The sequence below is a fragment of the Bos grunniens genome, chromosome 11, assembly GCF_055505025.1.
Source record: "Bos grunniens cultivar Pamir isolate PY7600 chromosome 11, Bosgru_T2T1.0, whole genome shotgun sequence".
NCBI classification, from domain to species: domain Eukaryota; kingdom Metazoa; phylum Chordata; class Mammalia; order Artiodactyla; family Bovidae; genus Bos; species Bos grunniens.
The window spans coordinates 29,617,268-29,640,499 of record NC_141175.1 but is presented as its reverse complement, the minus strand read 5'-3'; the positions used below and the strand labels follow the sequence as shown (position 1 = coordinate 29,640,499).

The following is a 23,232-nucleotide window of genomic DNA, read 5'->3' as shown; positions in this document are numbered from 1 at the left end:
GCTCAGAACTTAACAGTATAAAGCACTACACATTTATTCTCTCCCAGTTTCTGTGGATCTGGTCATAACTTGGCTGGGTCCTCTGGTTCAGGGTCTCTCACGAGACTGTAATCAAAGTGTCTTCCAGGGCCGTGGTCTCATGTGAAGAACTGAATTGAGGAGAATCTGCCTCAGTTTACTCCTTCAAGTTTGTTGGACTGAGAGCCTCGGTTCACCACTGGCAGTTGGGTAGAGGCCACCCTCAGTTCATTAGAATGTGGGCCTCTCTAACTTGCCCCATCAGAGCAAGTCTGGGAGAAGAGCCAGAGAAAGAGTCTGCTGGCAAGATGGAAGTCACAGACCATAACTTTAATTACAGAAATGATACCTCACTACTTTTACAGTATTCTCTTTGTTAGAAACAGATTACTAAATCCAGCCCAAACTCAAGGGGAGTGGAGTATACTAAAGCATGAATATTAAAAGGCGAGGGTCACTGGGGGCCAAGTCAGAGGCTGCCCACCCCACCACTATCCCAGTTAGTATTTCACTTGTGTGATGTACTGTCAAGCATGTGGATATGTAGGCATATATATAAATTAAAATACCGAATACATTTCCTGGTGTAGGAAGTAACTTGGTCTTGTCAAATAAAATGTAGCAAACTGATATGAAGTGTAATTTTTGGTTATTAGTTGTTCCAAGTGTTTCAAAAGCTTTAAAACCATTTTTGAAAGTGTGCTTGCATGTTTGAAATAATAATAGCATTATTATTTGTGATGGTTAGTTTTACATGTCAGCCTTATTGGTCTAAGGGGTACTCAGATAGTTAGTAAAACATTTCTGAGTATGTCTGTGAGGACCAGAGAAAATCAGCATTTGAACTGGACTGAGTAAAAAAGATCTGCCCTGACCATGGTGGGCAGGCATCATCCAGTCTGTTGAGGGCACAAATAGAGCAAAAACTCCAGGAAGGGCAGATTCTTTCTTTTTCTCTTCTAGAGTTGAGACAGCCATCTTTTCCTGCCCTGTGACCTTGTAGTTCCAGATCTCAAGCCTTCGGCTTCACCTATTCCCCTGGTTCTCAGGTTTTTGAACTCGGACTGAACTATACAACTCACTTTCCTGGTTTCCAGCTTGCAGGTAGCATGTGGTGTGGGACCTCTTAGCCTCTCTCAGTGTGTGAGCCAATCCCTATAATAAATGTTTGGAGTCTGTTTCTCTGGGGAACCCTGGCAAATACACCATTCTGTAAACATAGGAAAAAAAAGATCCATTTCTGAGTCCTTCGATTTGTTAACTTAGAGATCTTTCCTTTCAGTTTTTGTTCGTTTGCTCCACATCCATTCTGCATGTACTGTTTAATTTTTCCTGTGCATATTTGAAGATAGTTGTTGAGCACATTTGTTTTGAATTTCTCTCTCTTTTTTGGCTTGTGTTCACATATCTGTTGGGAAAGAACTAGTCCCATGCATTTTACAGTTAATGTAGCTTCTTGCAGCTTCCTCAGCTCTATCACTTTCTCATTAAGGATCTGCTTTCAAGTGTTCCTGCCCTTGCAGGAATAGTGGTGAAAAGAGAAAAGGCAGATGAAACATGAGCTTAACCTAGTCTAATTGTGGAGACATAACTCATGCTGTGATTATAGAGTTTCCAGAGAAACACAAAAGGCTGTGTTTTCTTTTAAAGGATGTACTGTAGAAAACAGCGCATGCAATAAATTGTCCATAAAGTTTACCCGGGGAGGAAGGTGAACATCTGTATGATTTTTTTTTAATTATTATTCAAAAGCTTTATCTGGTTTCAATTAACTGCACTGTTGAAGTCCTCCCCCCAATACACACCCCTCTTTAAACACCTGGCCCAGCTAATATTGGTGGTGTGATCCCTGCTGAAGTGTTGAAATTTCAGTGTCTCTGGCCTAATCTCAGACGGCACAGTGCCTGCATGCCTGAAGTTAGCATGATACGCTCCATTTAAGATGTATTTGACAATCAAATAAGTTTGTATTAGCCAGAGTGTTGCAATCCCTAATCATTTTGCCAAAAATAAGTTAGCTGTTATGTTTTACAACATATGAAGTGTGATAATAAGAAACTTGTGTTTCCATCTCTTATGTTATTTTTACTGGAATATTTGACTTCCATAAGATTTTTGAGGACATATGTGTAGTTTAGTAGCTGGTTTATTTGGTTTTATTTTGGTTCAGTTCTTTATAATATTTTTGTAACTAATGATAGGAAACTATGGTCATAAAATCATTTTAAAAGACTTACTGTATATTTTACACATAATGTCTGACCTATTTTTTAATATACTGAAGGAAATAATTGACTCACTCTTAAAAATCTCATATTAAAAATTTTGTTTCTTTAAGCAAATTTGGTAGAATTATAGAAAGTCTTCATATATTTTGACATGAATGTCCAGAATAAAAAATTTTTAAAAGAAACTTGAGAAAATAGATAGTTGGAAGATTGTTCAATAGCACTGTCATGATTCAAAATAATAAACACAATTTCAGATTAGTAGGATCTTTAGAGACAGTCTAGTCCCATCTTTAATTTTATAGGTAGAAATGGAGAGAAAAGTGCCTTGCCAGGATTCAGCCTTGGCTCTATCTCAATCTAGGGGTAAGATATGATTACAATAATTGTGGATATGTTGTTGTTGTTTAGTCGCTAAGTTGTGTCCAAGTCTTTTGTGACCCCATGGACTGTAGCCCGCCAGGCTCCTCTATCCATGGGGTTTCCCAGGCAAGAATCCTGGAGTGGGTTACCATTTCCTTCTCCAGGGGATCTTCCTGATCCAAGGATTAAACCCATGTCTCTTGCATTGGCAGGCAGATTCTTACTACTTAGCCACCAGGGAAGCCCAGCTGTGGGTATAAAGAAAGTCTAAAGAAGATATCTGCTAGTGCTACTGCTAAGTCGCTTCAGTCATGTCCGACTCTGTGCGACCCCACAGACGGAAGCCCACCAGGCTCCCCCATCCTTGGGGGATTCTCCAGGCAAGAACACTGGAGTGGGTTGCCATTTCTTTCTCCAAAGCATGAAAGTGAAAACTGAAAGGGAAGTTGCTCAGTCGTGTCCAACTCTTCGTGACCCCATGGATTGCAGCCCACGAGGCTCCTCCATCCATGGGATTTTTCAGGCTAGAGTACTGGAGTGGGGTGCCATTGCCTTCTGATGGTTCTCTAAATCTTCGGATGGTGGCAGAGCCTCTAGATAGTATGGAATGTTCCTAGAGTGTACACAACCAGCTCCATGCAACTCATTACATTGTAGCTCATGGAATAGTAGATTAGACCCCATGAATGAAAAAGAAAAAAGTATTAGTTGCTCAGTCCTGTCTGACTCTTTGTAACCCCATGGATTGTAGCTCACCAGGCTCCTCTGTCCATTACATTCTCCAGGCAAGAATACTGGAGTGGAGTGCCATGCCTTCCTCTAGGGGATCTCAACCCCAGGGATTGAACCCTGGTCTCCTGCATTGCAGGCAGATTCTTTACCATCTGAACCACATGAATACTGCTCTGTCAATGTAGGGCAGAAGGGGTGACATGGGGATAAAAATGTAATCATCTCACTGTCTAGAACTTTCCTTTAAATCAGTCTTCTGTATGTTCAAAATGTGCCATCTGATTCTTCCAAAAAATTGCATAAAGTTCAAGGTTGAGAGTTGAAAGCCCCGGATTCTTAACTGGGCACTAAGTCATAAAGTGAAATTCAAGTAATTTAACTTTTATTTTCCTCTAACAATTTATATGGCATTTAATGATAACACTTCCTCCCTTTCCAAGGGTACCAGATCCTTCAAAACTTAATTTTTTATATTATTTGGCCTTCCTTGGGGAAAATGCACAATACCATAGAGCTTCCTTTGTCTATCTGGTTGGCAAAAATACCTTCTCTCTAAGTGAAATTTCCAGATTACTTAAACTTACTCTTTAAAACCCTAGACTATGAGTAAAAACTTGTCTAAAACATATTTTTAACTTATCTGCCTTCTTCAACAGTGTATGTTGATTATAGAAGAACTTTTCCCTAATGATTCAAGGACATCATTTTGATCAGATCAGATCAGTCACTCAGTCGTGTCTGACTCTTTGAGACCCCATGAATCGCAGCACGCCAGGCCTCCCTGTCCATCACCAACTCCCGGAGTTCACTGAGACTCATGTCCATCAAGTCAGTGATGCCATCCAGCCATCTCATCCTCTGTCATCCCCTTCTCCTCCTGCCCCCAATCCCTCCCAGCATCAGAGTCTTTTCCAAAGAGTCAACTCTTCGCATGAGGTGGCCAAAGTACTGGAGTTTCAGCTTTAGCATCATTCCTTCCAAAGAAATCCCAGGGCTGATCTCCTTCAGAATGGACTGGTTGGATCTCCTTGCAGTCCAAGTGACTCTCAAGAGTCTTCTCCAACACCACAATTCAAAAGCATCAATTCTTCAGCACTCAGCCTTCTTCACAGTCCAACTCTTACATCCATACATGACCACAGGAAAAACCATAGCCTTGACTAGACGAACCTTTGTTGGCAAAGTAATGTCTCTGCTTTTGAATATGCTATCTATACTATTATACAATAAAATACAGTTAAAGGGATTTTGCCCATGTCCTGAAATTTCTTAGATGACAGTGCTTTTTTAAAAAAGAATTCTCATGTCTATTTATTTTATAGTTACTCCATCTCCTCTGTCAGTGTTAGGTACCATGTCTCCTCCCTACTTATACTTTGTTGCTACTGATTTGCTGCAAATAGAGAAAACAGATAATCGTAGAATTTCTTTTCAAGTAAAAAATGGACACATCTTAAATGAAGATATAAAGTAAAACTGGCGAAATTAAGTAAATGGATTTTGACATTTCTTAGAGAAATAATAAAATAGCTTACTTTCTTTGGTTTATTTTGAGCACCCCCGTGATGTATGTAGATAATCAAAATTTTAGTATTTTAGTGAGACCTCAAAACACACCACAAGTACAACTAAGAAGCTTGAAAAACTTTACCAAAAGAGTTAAAATAGCATGTTGGATCATCTCATCTGTGTGTTGAATCAGAAGTACATCTCATCTACGTTAGGAAAAAAATAAATTCAAATACTCTGAAAGAAATGAGGTCATTGAGCTTGTGGTACACTTACACTATTCTGGTGAACCTGCTTGTCTGCAGAGTTAGACATGCTCGAGAGAAACATTGATATGATTACACTAAATTGTGTTCAACAGTCAAGATAATCCAGAGGTGGGGGAAGAGTAGAAGATAATTCATTTCTCAAAGTAACTGTTGTCAAGAGTCCTGTCCCTAGATTAATTGGTAAGAAGCAGAAGGCAAAATGAAGTATCATGAGGCTCTGAGTGTTTTGAAAAGAGAGGTGACTTCTAACTGAGAAGATCAGACAAAAGCATCATTGAAGAGCAGGTGTTTGAGCAGAGGAAGGATGAGTCAGTGTTTAGAAATAGAATTTGATGGGGATTTTTTGGGGCAAGGTGGGAGTTGCTATCCATTCTAAACAGTAGGAAATGTATGGGGGAAAAAAAAGAGAGAGAGAAACGGTTTTTATCCCTGGGCACTGTAAGGGAACCAGCACAGTGTGCATGAAGGGAGCAGTGGGGCAGGAGAACCTAGGCTGATAGAGTGCAAGTGCAAGAGAGTTTGGACTCTATTTTCTGGACAGCATGGAGCCACTGAAGGACCTGTGATAATAGTAGTCATGCACTGGGTAAATTAACTTCTCAGTGAAAAGGAAATGGAGAGAGAGTATAGAATCAAAAGTAAACAACCAAGTGAATAGGCAAGTTGGCTAGTTCAGATGAGAAATAAAGAAGACAATAGACAGGATTCACCCAGGGACATTGTTAAAGAGAGAAAAGAAACAGGTCATAGATGTATATTAGGAAAGTGACTTCATTTGATGGAAAGGAGGATGGAGAGGAGGAAGCAGAGAAAAAGGCAAAATTTATAATAATTTTCCAGACAATTGTCTGCAATCCATTAGTGGGTCCTGAATTCACTTCAGTGGGTTGGAGCCTGTGGATTAGTCAAGATATGGTATACTATGCCTTGGTAACACAGTGTCAGTAGCTTTTAACAATAAAGATTTGCTTATCACTCTTTGAGGATAGGCTGCCCTCGTGTAATTCTCTCCATGCACTCTTATTCCAGAACCCAGGTTGATGAAATAGCTTCTCATGGCAGAGAATAAAGAGGAAATAGTGAGCCACACTTTGCATTTTAAAACGTCTGCCTGGAAGTGACATTTGTCACTCCTCATACTACACTGGGCAGAGAAAATCACATGAACAAGTCTGCCAGCAGGGAGGCCATGGAGTACAGTCCTCTTCAGAGAAGGGAAACATATGTTTGTAAACAATAAAACAGCATTTGAAAATAATAAAAGTAAAATAAAGCAAAATAAAATAGAATGAAAAATATTAATTTTATTGTTATAAAGGTATGTATTGTGGAATGTTTTTTGAATATGTGTTTTTATGAGTATGTGTTGAAATCCTAGGTTACAATATAGAACGTATATCTTATTGTGAGTCAAGGTAAGGAACTTAAAGGTCATTAACCTCGACTAGGGTATGCCACAGAAGTGAAGAAAAGAGAAAGGAGAATGTCTGGAAAGGCAAAGGTATGTGGTAGATTAAGGACGATCACAGATTCTTTGCCATTCCTTTCTCAGGAGGTTAGTCTCCTTCCCTTCCCCTTTGAATTTGGGCTGGGTATGTGATCTCATTTCACCAATGGGACACAGAGGAGATGATGTTCTGGTACTTCCAAGCCCAGGCCTTAAGGGGACTGGGAGCTTCCATTTTCTCCCTCTTGGAAGCCAATGCCAAATTAGAGTTTAGCAGCCCTGAGACCACCAAACTATGAGGAAGCCCAGGCTAGCCACCCAGAAGGGGATCATGAGGCCCCAGAAGTGAGTGAAACCTTCTTAAACTTTCCATCTGCTATGAGAAGCAGCCAAGTAAGTGACCCAAGTCTATGCCATGTGGAGCCAAAGTCTAGCTGAGCACTGTTTGAATTCCTGACCCACAGAATCAGAAACAATACATTTGAGGATGGTGTGTTAGGTAGGAGTAGATAACTGGGATAAGGTAAAGAAGTTGAGTTGAAGAGAAGGAAAATTTAAAGCTTCTAATATTGGTAATCGGAACATCATTGATAACCTAGAAGAGAACATTTTTAGTGAAATAATGGGAGAAGGAGGTTGAAGAAAGTTAGGTGCTCCAGGAATTGGCTGGTGAAGTGGAGAAGATAAGATGATAACTTAAGGAACAAGTTGGTCTAGGAAACATCTTTTCCCTGTAAGTGGGAGAGAATTTCGCATCTAGCGGGAATAGCCCATGCAGAGAGAGATGCTAAAAATGAAATAGAAATGTTTATTGGAACAGATTTCCTCCTCTTTGTCCTTTAAGCCTACACACTTGAATACTTGGATTTTTCTCAATCTTCATGTCCTTGCAAAAGGGTTTTTGTGCCTTGTGCTTGGTTCTTCATATGAGCCCAGAAACTTGAAACAGTTAAAAATTGAAGTTATTGTCATTACTCATACAGTTTATCCAAAATTCACTTGAAATTTACAAAACATGTTCACATGTAACAAAGTTATTAACAACCTAATCTTTTCCCATTTTACAGGTAAGGAGAACAAAGTTCCAAGGAGTTATGTCTTATCCATATGTTAGTTAGCTAGTAAATGGCAAAACTAGGACTTTATATTCTGTTCTCTAGCTTTCCTATCGTTGGCCTTCAGGTGAGTTAGTTAGGAACGTTATGATTATGAATAATTAGAGCAAGTTACTTTGACAAACCGTCAAAACCTATTTGACCTAAACTTAAGGTTTCAACTGTTAATTATTTAAGACTTGAGTTCTTCAAATACACAAGGAGGTTTTAGTGGGAAGTGGGTGAATGCTTTTGAGGGAAGTAAGAGAGAGCTGGGAGAAGCAAGAACATGGCTGAATGTCTGGATCATGGAAGATCAGGGGAGTTGGTACTGAGGCACAGGCAAGGGCAGAAATCAAAGACAGTGAACAGAAACCTAGAATTGAGCTGGGGCAAAAGGAAGGATAGAATGTGAAGGGAATTGGAAGATTCTGCAAACACAGTGCCCAGTAGTTCTACCGTTGTGTCTACACGACCCATCAGTGAACCCGGGTGCAAGAAAACCACAGGGGTCAGGCAGTCAGCAACTACTCTGGCTTGTGAAAGACTCTCATAAATCCCCCATTCTAGGGAGGGTTTGTGCACAGTATGATGGAATGCTGTTTTTCTAATCCTGTATGTATATTTTAAATACATATTTGTTGTCTATGTGTGCACACACACGTTGTCTTTTCTGAATTACCCACAGACTGCCTTGTTGAAAACTAGACACGTGGAAAGTTTCAGCTTCAGCCATTTTTCAGTTATCTGCATATGAAAAAAAAAAAGATCCTGAAATTGCTTTCAAAGTGGAAAAATTGTGTGGGCTTTTTTCATCTTTTCATAACTCAAAAACTATTTAATATATTTTTTCAAACTTTGAAAAAAAAAAAAAATCACCTTTGGGCTGAACCAAGCATGGAAAATTTCACCACAAAGGGCTAATTTTTTGGAAAGCTGCAAGAAAGTGAAAACAGGAGTTTATAATAGAACATTCTTCATGCATGTTAATACTTAGTACTTTATCTAATGCATTTCATCTGAGAATTTCTGAACACTTTTCAGATTTAAAAATTGAGCCATTCTAGTATTTGTGGTCCATGATAGACTATTAGATGTGGAAAATTCTCCGCATCCTCTTAAAAGTTCAGTATGTATTAGGAGTTCGTGAGATATGTTTACTATCTCACTACAGATAGGGCAGATGAAGTGAAGTGGCTATGAGCCAGAGAAAGCCTTACATTTACTGCTTAAACACATTTTATCACCATCTCTTCCTGGGGCTTCCCAGGTGGCTCAGTTGTAAAGAATTGGCCTGCCAGTGCAGGAGAGTCAGGAGATACAGCTTTGATCCCTGGGTTGGGAAGATCCTCTGGAGGAGGAAATGGCAACCCACTGCATTGTTCTTACCTGGAAAATTCCATGGAGAGAGGAACCTGGCTGCTACAGTCCTTAGAGTTGCAAAGAGTCTGATGCTCCTGAGCAACTAAGCACTCTTCTTGGTCCAGGAGTAGTTGTGAGTAGAATATATTTGATGACATAAGGTTTTAGATTCATCTATCTGAGCCAATAGTTCTCAAAGCAGTGTCAGTATCATCAGGGATCGGATAGAAATGCAAATTATTCAGCACCACTTAAGAATCTTAAACTCTAGGCCTGGGTCCCACCAATTGGTGTTTTTAACAAGTACTGTAGGTGATTCTGGGGTTTCCCTGGTAGCTCAGATGGTAAAGAATCTGCCTACAATGCAGGAGACCTGGCTTCAATCCTTGGGTCAGGAAGATCCCGTGGAGAAGGAAATGGCTACCACTGCAGTATTCTTGCCCGGGCAATCCCATGGACAGAGGAACCTGGTGGGCTACCATCATTTGGACACGACTAAGCACACACGCATGCAGGTGATTCTGGTGCATGCTCTAGTTTGAGAACTAGAACTTTCTCCAAAAGGTTGGAATGTAGAATATTCAAGATGTTATGGACAGTTAAATCTGTCCTTGGTCTTTTCATGACATGTCATCTCTGTCTTCTCATATCATTCCTTGGAAGCGAGAGGAATATTTATCAAGTTATCTAAAAGAAACATCTTCTTTTCTGTATTTCATGTGTTGTAGTTCTTTGCACCTAGGATCTTATCCACGGGTACAGCTAGTCCCCTTGAGTAAAGGTGTTGATACAGGGAAACAGCATTACCAAGACAGATTTTCTCATTTCAGTGATTCAGGCCTGGGATGGGACTATATTTCATTCTCATTTCTTTGAAGTCAAGTTCCAAGATTTAAGCAACAAGGTGGCAGAGGTCTGTCAGCGGATGCTGATTTAAGCCCTGCTTTTTTGTGTGTAAGTTCTCAGTCATATGCTTCGCAGAGACTTTCTGCATTCCAGCAAACTCCACTGTCTATATTTTTATATGTTCAGGCAATGAAGTAATTATATATGTGGCATTGTAACAAGTTTTGAGAATATTCTAGTGACAGAAGAGGACCTTTATCTAATCACTGGTGCCCCGGCTTGTACGGGTGAAACTTAGGCATAGCCTTGGAGGGGTGTTTAAGCAGTTTAAGGTATATTCTTCAGTTGCAGTCCATTTTGGTAGAAGTGTGAATATTATCATCTAAACTAATAATAATAGAAAGGAAAAAGAGACGTCTTTTAAAATTGATGACTTAAAAGTTTTATTATGAAAAGTTTCAAATGAAAAAAAATGTATAATAAATATCCAGATAGCCATTATCTGAAGTAACATAGCTACTAATATTTTCTCTTTACCTATTTTTTTTCTTCAGATATTTTCAGATAAATTAAAGCTCTCATATCTCACCCTTAAAAACATCACTGTGCATCTTTTAAGAAGGATTTTTTTTCTTATATAACTACCATGTCATCACACCTAACAAAATTAATGGTACTATCTAATATAGTTCATATTCAGATTTTCTTAGTCCCCAGAATGTTGTTTTACAGTTGGTTTGTGAGTCCTTTCTTTAAATTAAAGGCTTTTCTTTCCAATCATAAAAGTTAATATATTTTTAAATTTCAGGAAGGTCAGGAAAAAGTTTTTTTAAAAAGTGTACTGTTATTTATTAGGATGTATTTAAGATATCTAATTTCCTTGTAGATATTTAGTATAATTAAAGATTAAATTATTATTAGCCATTTTACTATAATTATTATTTATTATATTACTATAATTATAATTTAAGGACCTTACTTAATTCTTTCAACAACTCTTGAAGGAGGCTATTCTTTTCCCATTTTATACATGAGGAAACCGAGACTTAGAAGGACAGAAGTAACTTATTCAAGGTTAGACAGCTTATTGGGGGTGTGCTAGAATTTGAACCCACATTTGTTTGACTCCAGAGTCCATGTTCTCAGCCACTAACTAGTCTTATTATTAAAAAAGAATTTGTGGACTTCAGGAAAAAGAATAGCAGCTTCTCAGATAAAGGTACAAAGGACATGTACAGATAATTCACTGAGGAAGTTAGAAGAAAGTCTATCCAGAAATGTGTGCTGAGTACAATGTATGACACAGTGCTTAATAAACCAGCGTATGGTAGTAGTTAATAGTGACCCTGTTGACTCTGGTAGTACTTGATGTTGACAAGTGTACCTCAACAGTTATCAAAGTGAGTTGCTGCTATTGCAGTATTTTAAAGAAGAAGTTCAGTGTTGTGTGTGTCTACCTCTGTGTGCATTTTTAGAAAGTCTGAGCAGGTAAATACCATGTGGCTTACAGTGGCGGTCTCTGGGGGAGGTAGAAGTAAGGGTGTACAGGAAGTGGAGACTACATTGTTTCTACTTTTTGCAATGATCATGTGTTACCAGAAAAAAGTAATTCCTATGAAAAGTGTTCATAGCCTTTGAGCCTACTAATTCTTTTCTTTGGAATGTATATTAAGAAACTAATCTCAAAAGTAACACATTCATGTACAAATATTTGTATAAAAAATTGTAAGCATCCTAATGTCCAACTATGAGGGAAAGTTTGAATATGGTATGTGCAATTATTAAAAGTGTATTTTCAAAAGACATTCTAAGACATGAAAGATAATTGTAGAATATTAAGGTTGCTATAATAATAAAGAGAATACAAAGCACAACTATATATCAAGAGATAACATGCATTTAAAAGCTTGAAAATAAAATGAATACAGAGGTTGTGTTTGAATGTTGTGTTTTGGAGTGATTTTCACCCTTAAAATTTTCTTTTAATGGCACATATTTTTGTAATAATTTATGGTTATATGTTTTCTTTCCTTTTTTAAAAAGCAGTTTGATTTTATGACTTCGTAACAGAAAGTTGGTTCAGAGAGGTAAAGTTTTTAGTAACTTGTTCCACAGCAAGAGATAACAATCACAGGGGGAAAGAAAGGGTAGCATCAACTTCATGGTTTCTCTGCAGGAAAAGCCACCCCTGAAAGCAATAGTGGCTCTCAGTCAGTAGCAGCATCTCAGTAGCAGCCATCCTAGCTTTTTAACTCATCCTACTCCATTCAATTTAAGCAAGCTCCAGGAGTTGGTGATGGAAAGGGAAGCCTGGCGTGCTGCAGTCCTTGGAGTCATAAAGAGTCAGACACTACTGAGCGACTGAACTGAGCTGAACTGAACTCCACTCAATTAGTTAGGCTTTTTCCATTCCTTGCAATTTTTTTTTTTGGTTGTTGTTGTTAATAAACCCTGCCTTCTCCCCCTTCATAAAATAATTTGGGTTGTGGATCGGTGTATATCTTGTTGGCTTGCCTCATGATTGTTATTAATTTTTGAATGTGATAACAAAATCACAGGTTGGGATCAGCATCATCGTTCAATCCTGCTGCTAGGGTGAAGCAGACCTATTTCAAATCTCGTCAGACTGTAAGTTTCATAATGGCTAGGACTTTAAGAGGCCCTGGGGTGTAAGCGAGCAAGTGGCACATGCTAAGTCAAAGTTGTTGTCTTTGTGAATAAACTGGCAGTTGGATGGATACAGGCCTGAAAAGCGTAGCTCGTGCCTTGCTACATTCAGACCTTATTTTGCCAATGAACTGGATGTTCACAGAAGAACAGATTCTGAGCCCCAGTGGATGGAGCATAGCAGTCAGTGAAGAGATAACATAGAAGAAAGTGGAAACAGATGAGCAAAATTCTGTGAAATTGGTTTTTTATGGCTATTGTTTATTCCAGCCAGAAGATTCTTTGCAAGTCTGTCAGTTTGTGGAGATGAGAACTATGAATGTGATGGTTAAGAAAGGAAAAGACTCTTTAATATGGTTTCCCTGTGTGCATGAGGCTGGTCTACCCTCCCTTCTTGCTATTATGGAAAATCTGTGAACAATATGCAATGTAGGCCTCAAAAAATTCCCTGAAGTGGAAAAAGCCTAGCAGGCACTAAATGAAAGATGCTTCACAAGAACGAAATGTGGTTGCTTTGAGATCTGATGATACGAGCCAGTTCAGACCAATTGCGTTTGGTTGGGAGGAAGCTAGATTTTATCAGGTATCGGGGAGATATACTGACAAATGCATAAAGACTGAAGGCCAGCATTGTTTCTGACAACCTGTTCCTCGGAAACCAGACAGTAAATAATTTCCCATTGTCAGTCATAAGAGACCAGAGGAAACAACACATGAATGAAGTCTGTAGACAGTCCAGAAGCTCCACTGGAACCAATAATTGTATCTCCTCACCCGCATAGTTGTCGGCGCTTCTGTATAAGTCAAGCTGAGTGTTAGAGAGTCAGCCTTTTCCTCTTTCATAACTTGCTACCCTCAGAAAAGTGCTGAGGAGCTTGTGCCTACTGCAGAGGGCAGTCATGTCATATGAATGCTGATTGACATGGATTCAGAAGTGGTTTCATAAAATCTTGGGGCTGATTCTGATGATCATCAGGGTGCCAGGGGAATTCTCCTCAAGGTCCTCTGAGAGAGGTGGTCTCAACTTGTCCCCTTTGGCCGTAGTCCCTATGCCTGCCCTGTGCATACCTAGTGCTCCTCCTATTATTATCTCGTATTAATAACTCATACATCCACTTCCTTTCTGTTTTTCCTACCACACCTAACAGATGGCTTCTGTCCACCATTTCAAGTCATCTCAATGCAAATTCTTGGTGAACTCTTCCGTGATTCTTCCCAGTCATTTTTACTGTCCTTCCTTTACAACCCTTTTTCTCAAAATTATTGTGTATTCCAACTTGCATTATAGGTATTACATATTTATATGATTCTCCATATTAGATTTTTGAGCTTATTTTTAAATTGAGGTATAACTTTCACATAGTAACTTTTTTTCTCTCGCTGCTTCAATCTGGCTGTTCTTTCCTATTTTTTAGTTCAGTAACCCTCTCTTCAACTATATATATACTTCTTTTAAATCCATCTGTTGAATTCTGTTTCATTCATTCTATTTTTTGCTTATAGAATTTCCATTTTATTGTTTTCATAGTTACCGTTTCTTAAAATTCTACATCTTGTCACTTAATTTTGTGATCATGTTAATCACGGTTATTTTGAAGTTCATGTCTGACTTTCTCCTTTGAACTGTCAGCAGTGTTTTAAAGTACAATTTTATTCTTAAAAAGTAAAAATTCAGAGATGACATATTTGAAATAAAAATAAATGAAAATTGTACCTGATAATTCCATTGTCTAAGTGTCTTGTCTATACATTTCTTTTCTGCTTTCTCCTTCTTCGTTTTCAGTTACGTTGTCTTGTTCCTCAGTATGTTTGTATGTTAGGGTTCTCCACAGGAACAGAACCAATAGAAAGTGACTAACTATAAGGAATTGGCTAACACAGTTATGGAGGCTGACAAGTCCTAAAAACTGGAGTCAGTAAACTGGAGACACCGGAGAGCTGGTGGTGTAAGTTTTGAGTCCAAACACAGGCCAACTCAAGACCCAGGAAGAGCCAGTATTTCGGTTCAAGTCCAAAGACAGGAAAAAAAACCAATGTCCCAGCTCAAAGACAGTCAGCAAGCCCAAGGAATTCTCTCTTACTCAACCTCTGTTTTCCTCAGACCTTCAACTGATGGGGTGAGGCCTACTAACACTGGGGAGGACAGTCTGCTGTACTAGGTCTTACTGCCACAAATGTTAATCTCATCCAAAACACCCTCCTAGACGCACCCAGAGTAATGTTTGACCAAATATCTGCTAACCCCATGACCCAGACCAGTTGACACTGAAATAAACCATCTCTACTTGTTAAGTTTTTCTTCAGCTGAATACCTATCATTATATTGATATATGAAAAATTATTAAGATAATATGAGGCTCCTGTCTTCCTCCAGAGAGGATTTACTTGTGCTTTTGACTAGCAGTTATAGTCAGGCTTCCCAGGTGGCGCTAGCAGTAAAGAACCCACCTGCCAATGCAGGAGACTTAAGAGTTGTGGGTTCAATCCCTGACTCAGGAAGATCCCCTGGAGGAGGGCACGGCACCCCACTCCAGTGTACTTGCCTGGAGAATCCCCTAGATAGAGGAGCCTGGCGGGCTGTGGCCCATAGAGTCACAAAGAGACTGAAGTGACTTAGCACAGCAGTTATAATGAGGATCAGTCACTTTAATACGATGAGGAATGGGGCTGAATCAGGGCTATCTTTGTGAGGCCTGGTACACTGCTGCTTGTAGGGGGTAGCCAATTAGTAGTTCCCACTGAGAGCCCAGCATCCCTTCTCTTTAATGGGCACCAAACGCCCAAGTTTTGACCCTTGAGCCACAGAAGATTTCCAGAAACTCTTCAATTTCTTGGCCGTGTAGCCATTGCTTGCAAATTGGTAAATGACTAAAAAGAACTGTTTCAGCACACTTCTCAGAGTTTCCTTTGTCTCTAGAATTTTGGCCCTCCAGGTCTCTTCTGCCTTTGATACTTCCAAAGACACTTAAAAAAAAAAAAAAAACACAACTTTTTCCAGCTTTTCTAATTGTTCTTGGCAGGCAGATGGCTCTGCATCCCCACACCCCATCACCGCCATTACTGCTTCTGCCTAGCTTCCCGTTCTCCAAGCTTTGCCTTGAAAAGTATGCCATTTCGAGTTCTTTGTTCTTCATGTGACCTGTTTTTTCTCTGGACAGTTTTGGAATCTTCACTTTATCCACATTATTATGTTTTGTGATGACATTCCTTGGGTGGTTTATCCTTTCTAATCCAGAAACTGGCATTCTTACATCCTGAAAACTTTTCTCGTATTTTTTTCTACTTGTTTTCTGATTGTCATATGTTAAACCTTCAGAAAAGATTCTGTTGATGGATTTCATTTTCCATTGTTCATCTTTCACTCTTTTTAAAGTTCTATATGATGAGAAATGGATAATTTCCCAGCCTTATCTTGGAATCCATCTAATTAAACTTTTGATTTCAGCCTTCATACAGATAACTTCTTGTTCCTTGTTCCCTTTTTGTGGAGTCTTTTTTAACTTTGTGAGTGTTTCTTTCTCTCTCTGAGAAAAGCAAATTTGGGGGGTTTTGCTGTATCATGCATTGTCTCTATTCATTCTGAATTTTCTTTATCACTTTTTGCTTATGTTGATCTATAATAGAAGCTTCCTCAAGTGTCTGACATTCCTTTGTTATCTGTTCACATTTAGGAATGAAGCACCAGAAATCCTAGGAGGTTTGTGTGGGTGTGGGCCTTGTCAACTAGGCCGCTTCACAGCAGCATGATGGGATAGGTATCCTAACTTTTTTTTTTTTTTTTTGTGGGGGGGTGTTATTTCCCAGTGTCACTATCAGTGCATTCTTTCTCTAGAGCCCTTCAGTATCTCCCCTAAAACCTTCAAATCTCCTGCCTGAAAGCATCATCATTGAAGTGAGACAGTGTGAGAGGCTGGTGAAAGTGTCAGCATTCATGTTGGGCTTTCCCTCAGCCCTCCTTTCCACGAACGGCCCTTTTCCCTGCCTTTCCCTGGAAAGCTCTCTCCATCAACGTGTGTACAGAATAAACCTCCAGCCCTGAACTGTGGCTGGGGAGGGGAGTTGCTCGGGGCTATTGGGTGAGGCGGTGGACCTGGGGGCACTGCCCCCTGCCTTCCATTGGTTCAGTGTGCTGTGTCCTTGCACTGTCATGGACTACCTGGTGGGGACTTGAGGCACCCATGAACCAGGAAAGAAGCCCTGCCCTCTTAGAGGTCGTAATCTGCCAGGGGGAGATGATACTGAACGCAGAAATTACTACGTTCAAAGGTGAGAGACGACCTTGATGAAAACAGTGGAGCAAGATAAAGGAATTAGAAGCGCCACGCCTGGGGGTAGAGGGCAGTGGTGGACTGTACTTCGTTCTTTCTAACTGTGGGAGTGGTTTCAAGCTTAGCAAAGAGTTACAAGAAGAAGAGTACATAGAATGCTGTATACACTTTACCTGACTTACTGTTGTTATTTTACCTCATGTTCTGTGTTATTTGCTCTCCCTCTCCTGCCCCGCTACACACACACACACACACACACACACGTGTATAAGGGGAATGGGGAGAGTCAGTGTATGTGTGTTGTGTGTGCATGTGTGTACATATATATAATGTATATATCTCTCTGAACTAGTTGAGAGTTAGTTACATAATTATGGCCCTTTGAAGTGAGCGATTCTTTTTTTAAGCTGGTGACTAAAATTTGCACTTGGTAACAGAGTATGTGATTCCTATTTTCATCGTGCAGTATTTTCAGATACCATGGGGCATTTTTAATTGATAAATTAGTGATATTTGGATGTCAGGTGCAGCATAATAAGAGCTGGCAGGAATGTGTAAAGGCTTGGGAACGCAGGCTGGTAGGGGTGGTAAGGCCTTCCCTGAGGCACTTGGCCTTTCTCTGTGCTCTGCAGGAGCAGAGGCCTTAGAAGTGCAGAGAGGCCGAGGTGAGACTCAGGAGCCAGGGTGGGGAGCGGCTAAGCCTAGGAGATACTGTGGCTACACAAGGAGGGCTGGTCTGCTCAGGGAGCTGGTGTGTCTGGGTGACAATGGGAGCCGGAGCACCCCCTTCAGAGACCTGTGAGGGAAAAGATAACATGGGTACATCTCTGATACATTGTTATTTTTTCCTGAATTGAAAGGAGGACAGATTCTTACTTATTTTATGATCAAAGCTGGTATTGGGGTTTATGGACTCCCTTCAGTTATTTGGGCCTAACCTTTTGCTGCAAGTTAACAGCTTGTTTTCCTGAGTTTTAATCTCTATCTCATGGGGTCTTAGCTTCCCCAAATGTTGGATCTGCCTGCCGCCAGATAAAATGGGACGTGCTTTGCCATAATCCGTGCCTCTCCTTTGACTTCTGAGAAGCTCGGAGGGTTTCCTGAGACAGCTTCTGTGGCCGAAATCCCTTGTTGTCTGGTGCTTTGTGCTGCCCCCAGCATGTGCCCTGCCGTGGGGCCTTCCCTAGTCTGAAACCCTGTGATGGATACCATTGCCTTGTCTTCATACAAGTATACAGTGGTGTTTTCATGTGTGGAACTGAAGCGTACATGTTTCACAGCATCTTTCATCAAGGTTAAATGGGGAAGACTCTTTTTTACTGATCTCCCTGGCTGACCCCGAGTTCTTGTCATCAGCACTTTGCTTATGCAGGCATTCAGTGAATGTTTGTCAAATAATTTCTCTTTCCATGGCCCTTTTCAAAGGTTCCTAGGCCATGATGAAGAGGTTTCTTGTGCCCATTTTATGTTTCTCTTGTACTTTTATTTCCGATAGCCTTCTGCCTAGTGTGTGTTTGCCATAAATCTCTCTTCCATTAGACTTCAAGTTCTCTAAAAGTGGAGACTCTTTGTCTTGTTCACTGTTTTGTCTCCAGCTCTCACCACAGCATTTGGTGTATCGTAGGTGCCAATATGTCTTTAATGAATGAACAAATGAACAAGCCAGAAAACAATCGATAAACCCCATGAATGACTCCTCCTTCCCTCTCCAGTGATTCAAGCTTTTAAAGACTGGAGTTTCTAACTTAGAAAAGCTCCAACTCCATCGTCAAGTAATTCAGGATTTTACTTCCTGACCTGCTTAGGGTATTCCAACTCCAAGCTTAAGAAATTGCTAAGTAAGATTTTTGGTCAGCAAAGCCATTCTTTCAGATCCTGTGTAGCTTTGCTGTTATTAACCAAGAGAAAGCTGATGTTGCCAGAGGCCACGATGGTGTTGTGAGAATATCGGAGCTGTAGACGTGAGGGTGGCTTTGCTATTGTCACCATTCACTGAATTCTGGGGTTACCTGGAAAACACTGTTCAGTTCAGAATAACAGGGACTCTGTGATAGATTGCTGGACTCCAGAGCGGCTTGAGCATCATTAGTTTTCTGTTTGAGTTCTTAGTTATTCTGAATCTGAAAGACTCAAAAGGAAGTAGATTCTAAGAGATCTTAAGCTGAGGAGAAGAACGTTTTACATTCAAAATAAAATAAATCTGAAGTGTATAAAGTGACAAAAGCTTGAAAAGCATGGGTTGTAAGATTTTGAAGCCATGTTTCAAATGTGTAAGTGTAATCATATGTAAATATCAATGCAGATATGCAAGTGTTCCTTGTAATTTGCAGCCCTGAAGTGCAGATTAAAAGCATGAAATGACTTTTTTTGTTTTTGTTTTTTTATATTTGGGTAATTAAAGTGTAGAAAAATCTGTCCTAGAAGATCTGAATATAATTCACATGAATGAAAAATGGTAACGGTGGTCCATCTCATGAACGTCATCTGTCGTATGCAAAATGTTGCAGTGGCGTGATTTTTTTTCATTATCAACTTTGAAGGGTCTTCCTTCTTAGGATTTAGTGTTATTCTGAAGTTGAATGATTTGGAACACTTGTAAATATTGGCCTATCTCTAACAATAATGGTAGCAGTTGTTTCAACCACAGAGTTACATCACCAAACAATAATAATTATTAAGAAATTCTTTTGTCTGCAAGTATATGGTGTAATTAATGGACGGCATAGGCTTCCCAGGTGGCTCAGTGGACCAAAGCAGGAGATGCAGTTTCGATCCCCTGGATCAAGAAGATCTCCTGGAGGAGGAAATGATAACCCACTCCAGTATTCTTGCCTGGAAAATGCCATGGACAGAGGAGCCTGGCAGTTCACAGTGCATGGGGTCTCACAGAGTCAGACACAACTTAGCAACTAAACAGTAACAACAGTGTGCTCTGACTTTACCGTGTGTGGATTCATCTTTATCACTTTGTAACTAAATCTCAGTTTTCTCATCTATGGAAAAAGAAACTTACTTGATAAGGTTACGCATTAAATGAGATTATGTATATAAAATACATTAGCATAGTTCCTGCTGCTGCTGCTGCTAAGTAGCTTTAGTCGTGTCCGACTCTGCGCGACCCCATAGACAGCAGCCCACCAGGCTCCCCCATCTCTGTGATTCTCCAGGCAAGAACACTGCAGTGGGTTGCCATTTCCTCCTCCAGGGGATCTTCCTGACCCAGGGATCAAACCTGCATCTCCTGCTTTGGCAAGTGGATGCTTTACCACTGAGCCACCTGAGAAGCCATAAACTGCATACATATGATTCAGTAAGCTGAATAGCCTTATCCTAAGGAGAGGAAAACGTGGCCTTTGGGGAGAAGAGATAAACTAGGATTATTCCTAGGTCTGTGTTTTGACTACTAGCAACTTTATCTTTGAATGCTGCCTGGTTTTTATTGCATGTTCTCTAACATGTCTTAACGATGTTGGCAGTCATATGAAAGGAAAAGCTGTGTGCTATGTGTTCTTGTTTTCAGCTTGTAGGAAGTACCCTGCCATTATCACAGCAGGTGGGCTCAGCTGATAAGCAAATAGGGAAAGTAGCAGTGCCATTCTTCTTCTTAAGATGTTGAAGTACCGTTTATCATGGCTTCATTTAGTCATAACAGATAGACATCATTGCTGCACTCCAGAAAAATGGATGCATCTTTCATAAGCTCTCTGAACAGTATAAGTATATTGAAGGTTTCTTTTTTAGATTTTACTCTATTTAAAAATAAAATGCCTATTTTATGAAACAAATTGTACACAAACCACACCTGAACTTCATGCTCCTTACCTTATGGCTATACTTCAAATTGTTTCCTAACTTCCTTTCTGGAAGATCATTAATAATAATAATAAATTCAGGAGAAATAAACATCAAAATACTGTCTCCAGTCCCCCAAACATGCCCTGTATAAAAAGTCACAGTGTGTATATTTACTTTCCTATACTAGTCAAGAAAACGTGGTTGTGCTTCATTACCAAATGTTGACTCTGTTAGATTTCAAGTGAGAATGTGAAATGTATGAAATTGTTTCCTTAGAGTAGAATGAATTGGTCAGCCTAGAAATTATTTCTTTAATAAGATAGTAACATAAGAAAATGTTTTGTCATGTACACAAATTTGGAAACTTTCTCTGCACAGCTGTGTTATAAAATCAGGTATATTTCCTTGACCTCAGTGATTTTTTTTTTTTTTTTGGCCAATAGGTTTCTCCATGAATAAAAGAAATTTTTATTACTATGCCTTACCCTATCACATTTGGACTATAAATTTCACTGAAATTATCATCATGATATGTAGGAAAGTCTAAGTTTCACCCAACAGGTAATAACTGTTGCTCTCCAAAGGCAAGAGAGGAAAACCAGCCTAGTCAACTAAATATTAGTTGTGATAAACAATCTTTGGTCTTCTTATATTTTTAAGAGGTAATGATGCATTCAGAGTGCACATTAGAACTTCCTTATTGTTTCGGTACATTCCCATGATTTCATAGTGCACTTTAAATCTCAGCTTGTTATTGATACACATCAACCAAATGTAAGCCTGTAGTTACTCGTGTATTTTTAGAGTTTTTCTTTGCATGTAGTTTTGTTTAACACGGGTCACAGTAACGGATCGTTTATACAAAGTAATGAATTGCTTCCTGTTTCTGCCAGCTGATTTCATCAGTCCAAAGTTCCTTAGGTGCTGTGGGTTACATAACTAGTATGGAATCTGTATGGTACATGTTTCAGTATGACAGTAACTGTATTAACCATTTATATTCTCTGAATCTTTGAGGACATTTTACTAAACACAAGGAAACGGGTTATTTTGAAGTGAATAAACTTGAAACTAAAATGAACAATGAGTTACCTGACACCAGACTTCTTGGAAAAACAGATTATTTTCATTAGTTGATTGTTCTGGCTTACTGTGGATTGGCTGGGGTGGGGAGGAGGGGCAGATTTCTTTCTAACTTTCCCATTTCAAATATTTGTCATGAGTTTTAGCATATTTTCCTGCTTTGATGAGCAGAGTACAATAGAACACAATTTAGTTTTACTTTCCTGAAGAATTTATAGCACCTGAAAGGACTAGTTCTGAATATTTTCTCTTATCTCTGGTGCCATTATAAATGCAGAAGGTTTAGAGGGTTAGGATTAAATGTACTGACCTCACATTATTCCCTAGAATTATTTTTTTAACCAAATCCCTGATAGTAGTTGGTTTGGTTATTTACTAACATGGTTAAAAGTTACTTGGAGGGAAAAATTAGATTGGAGTTGAATTGTTAAATTGTAGTTAGTGGGGATTACATTATTCAGTGATGTCTAATTTTCAAACAAAATTACCTTTGTGCGTTCAGGATAAAAAGTCCAGAGAAAGTATGAGCCCCAAGACTTAGAATGTCTGCTTTGCAGCTTGCTAATTCCCTTTTACTCACAATTCCAATCAGTTTATTTCAAAGAATAAACAGAATTAGAACACCCTCATTATTAGCACATACAGATCTACTTAATGTTCATTATACCATAGTATTCCATTAGATAGATATATCATAGTTTATGTAACTAATCATAATTATGGAAATCCATCTCCAGTCTTTTGCTATTCTAAATAATTCTGTTCTCCAGTTTTCCCAGCTGCATTTCAGTTCAGTTCAGTCACTCGGTCGTGTCTGACTCTTTGCGACCCCATGGACTACAGCCCGCCAGGCTTCCCTGTGCATCACGAACTCCCAGAATTTACTCAAACTCATGTCCTTTGAGTCAGTGATGCCATCCAGCCATCTCATCCTCTGTTGTCCCCTTCTCCTCTCACCTTCAGTCTTTCCCAGCATCAGTTCTTTGCATCAGGTAGCCAAAGTATTGGAGTTTCAGCTTCAGCATCAGTCCTTCCAGCGAATATTCAGGACCGATTTCCTTTAGGATGGACTGTTTGGCTCTCCTTCCTGTCCACGGGACTCTCAAGAGTCTTCTCCAACACCATAATTCAAAAGCATCAATTCTTCGGCTCTCAGCTTTCTTTATAGTCCAGTTCTCACATCCATACGTGACTACTGGAAAAACCATACCTATGATTGGATGCCCTTTGTTGGCAAAGTAATGTCTCTGCTTTTTAATATGCTGTCTAGGTTGGTCATGGCTTTTCTTCCAAGGAGCAAGCATCTTTTAATTTCATGGCTGCAGTCACCATCTGGAGTGATTTTGGAGCCCAAACAAAGTCTGTCACTGTTTTCATTGTTTCCCCATCTATTTGCCTGCATTTATGTATCAGCTTTTTTTTTTTCCTCCTCCACTAATACCTTTATCATAAATTTAATTCCCATATATGTTCAGGTCTGTTTCTAGACCCATTTCTGTTCCACTGAGCTGTGTGATCCTTTTCTGATCATACAGTTTTAACTATCATGGC

At 39.5% G+C, this 23,232-nt stretch overlaps 1 protein-coding gene across 11 annotated transcripts in view; it reads left to right on the top strand.

The window, feature by feature from the left end:
• LDAH (lipid droplet associated hydrolase) overlaps positions 1-23,232 on the top strand; it is an 88,504-nt gene that overhangs the window by 33,078 nt on the left and 32,194 nt on the right. For 2 of the 11 annotated variants that reach the window (XM_086325696.1, XM_086325697.1), the window contains one exon: positions 3,998-4,607. The exons of 7 other annotated variants lie outside the window; for them this stretch is intronic. In XM_086325696.1, the coding sequence (XP_086181822.1) occupies positions 3,998-4,051 (54 nt within the window). In that variant the 3' untranslated portion in view covers positions 4,052-4,607. Of the gene's footprint in view, positions 1-3,997; positions 4,608-6,148; positions 6,404-12,145; positions 13,040-23,232 lie in introns of those variants that run through there. 2 more of the 11 variants (XM_086325695.1, XM_086325698.1) reach the window with 2 other exon arrangements.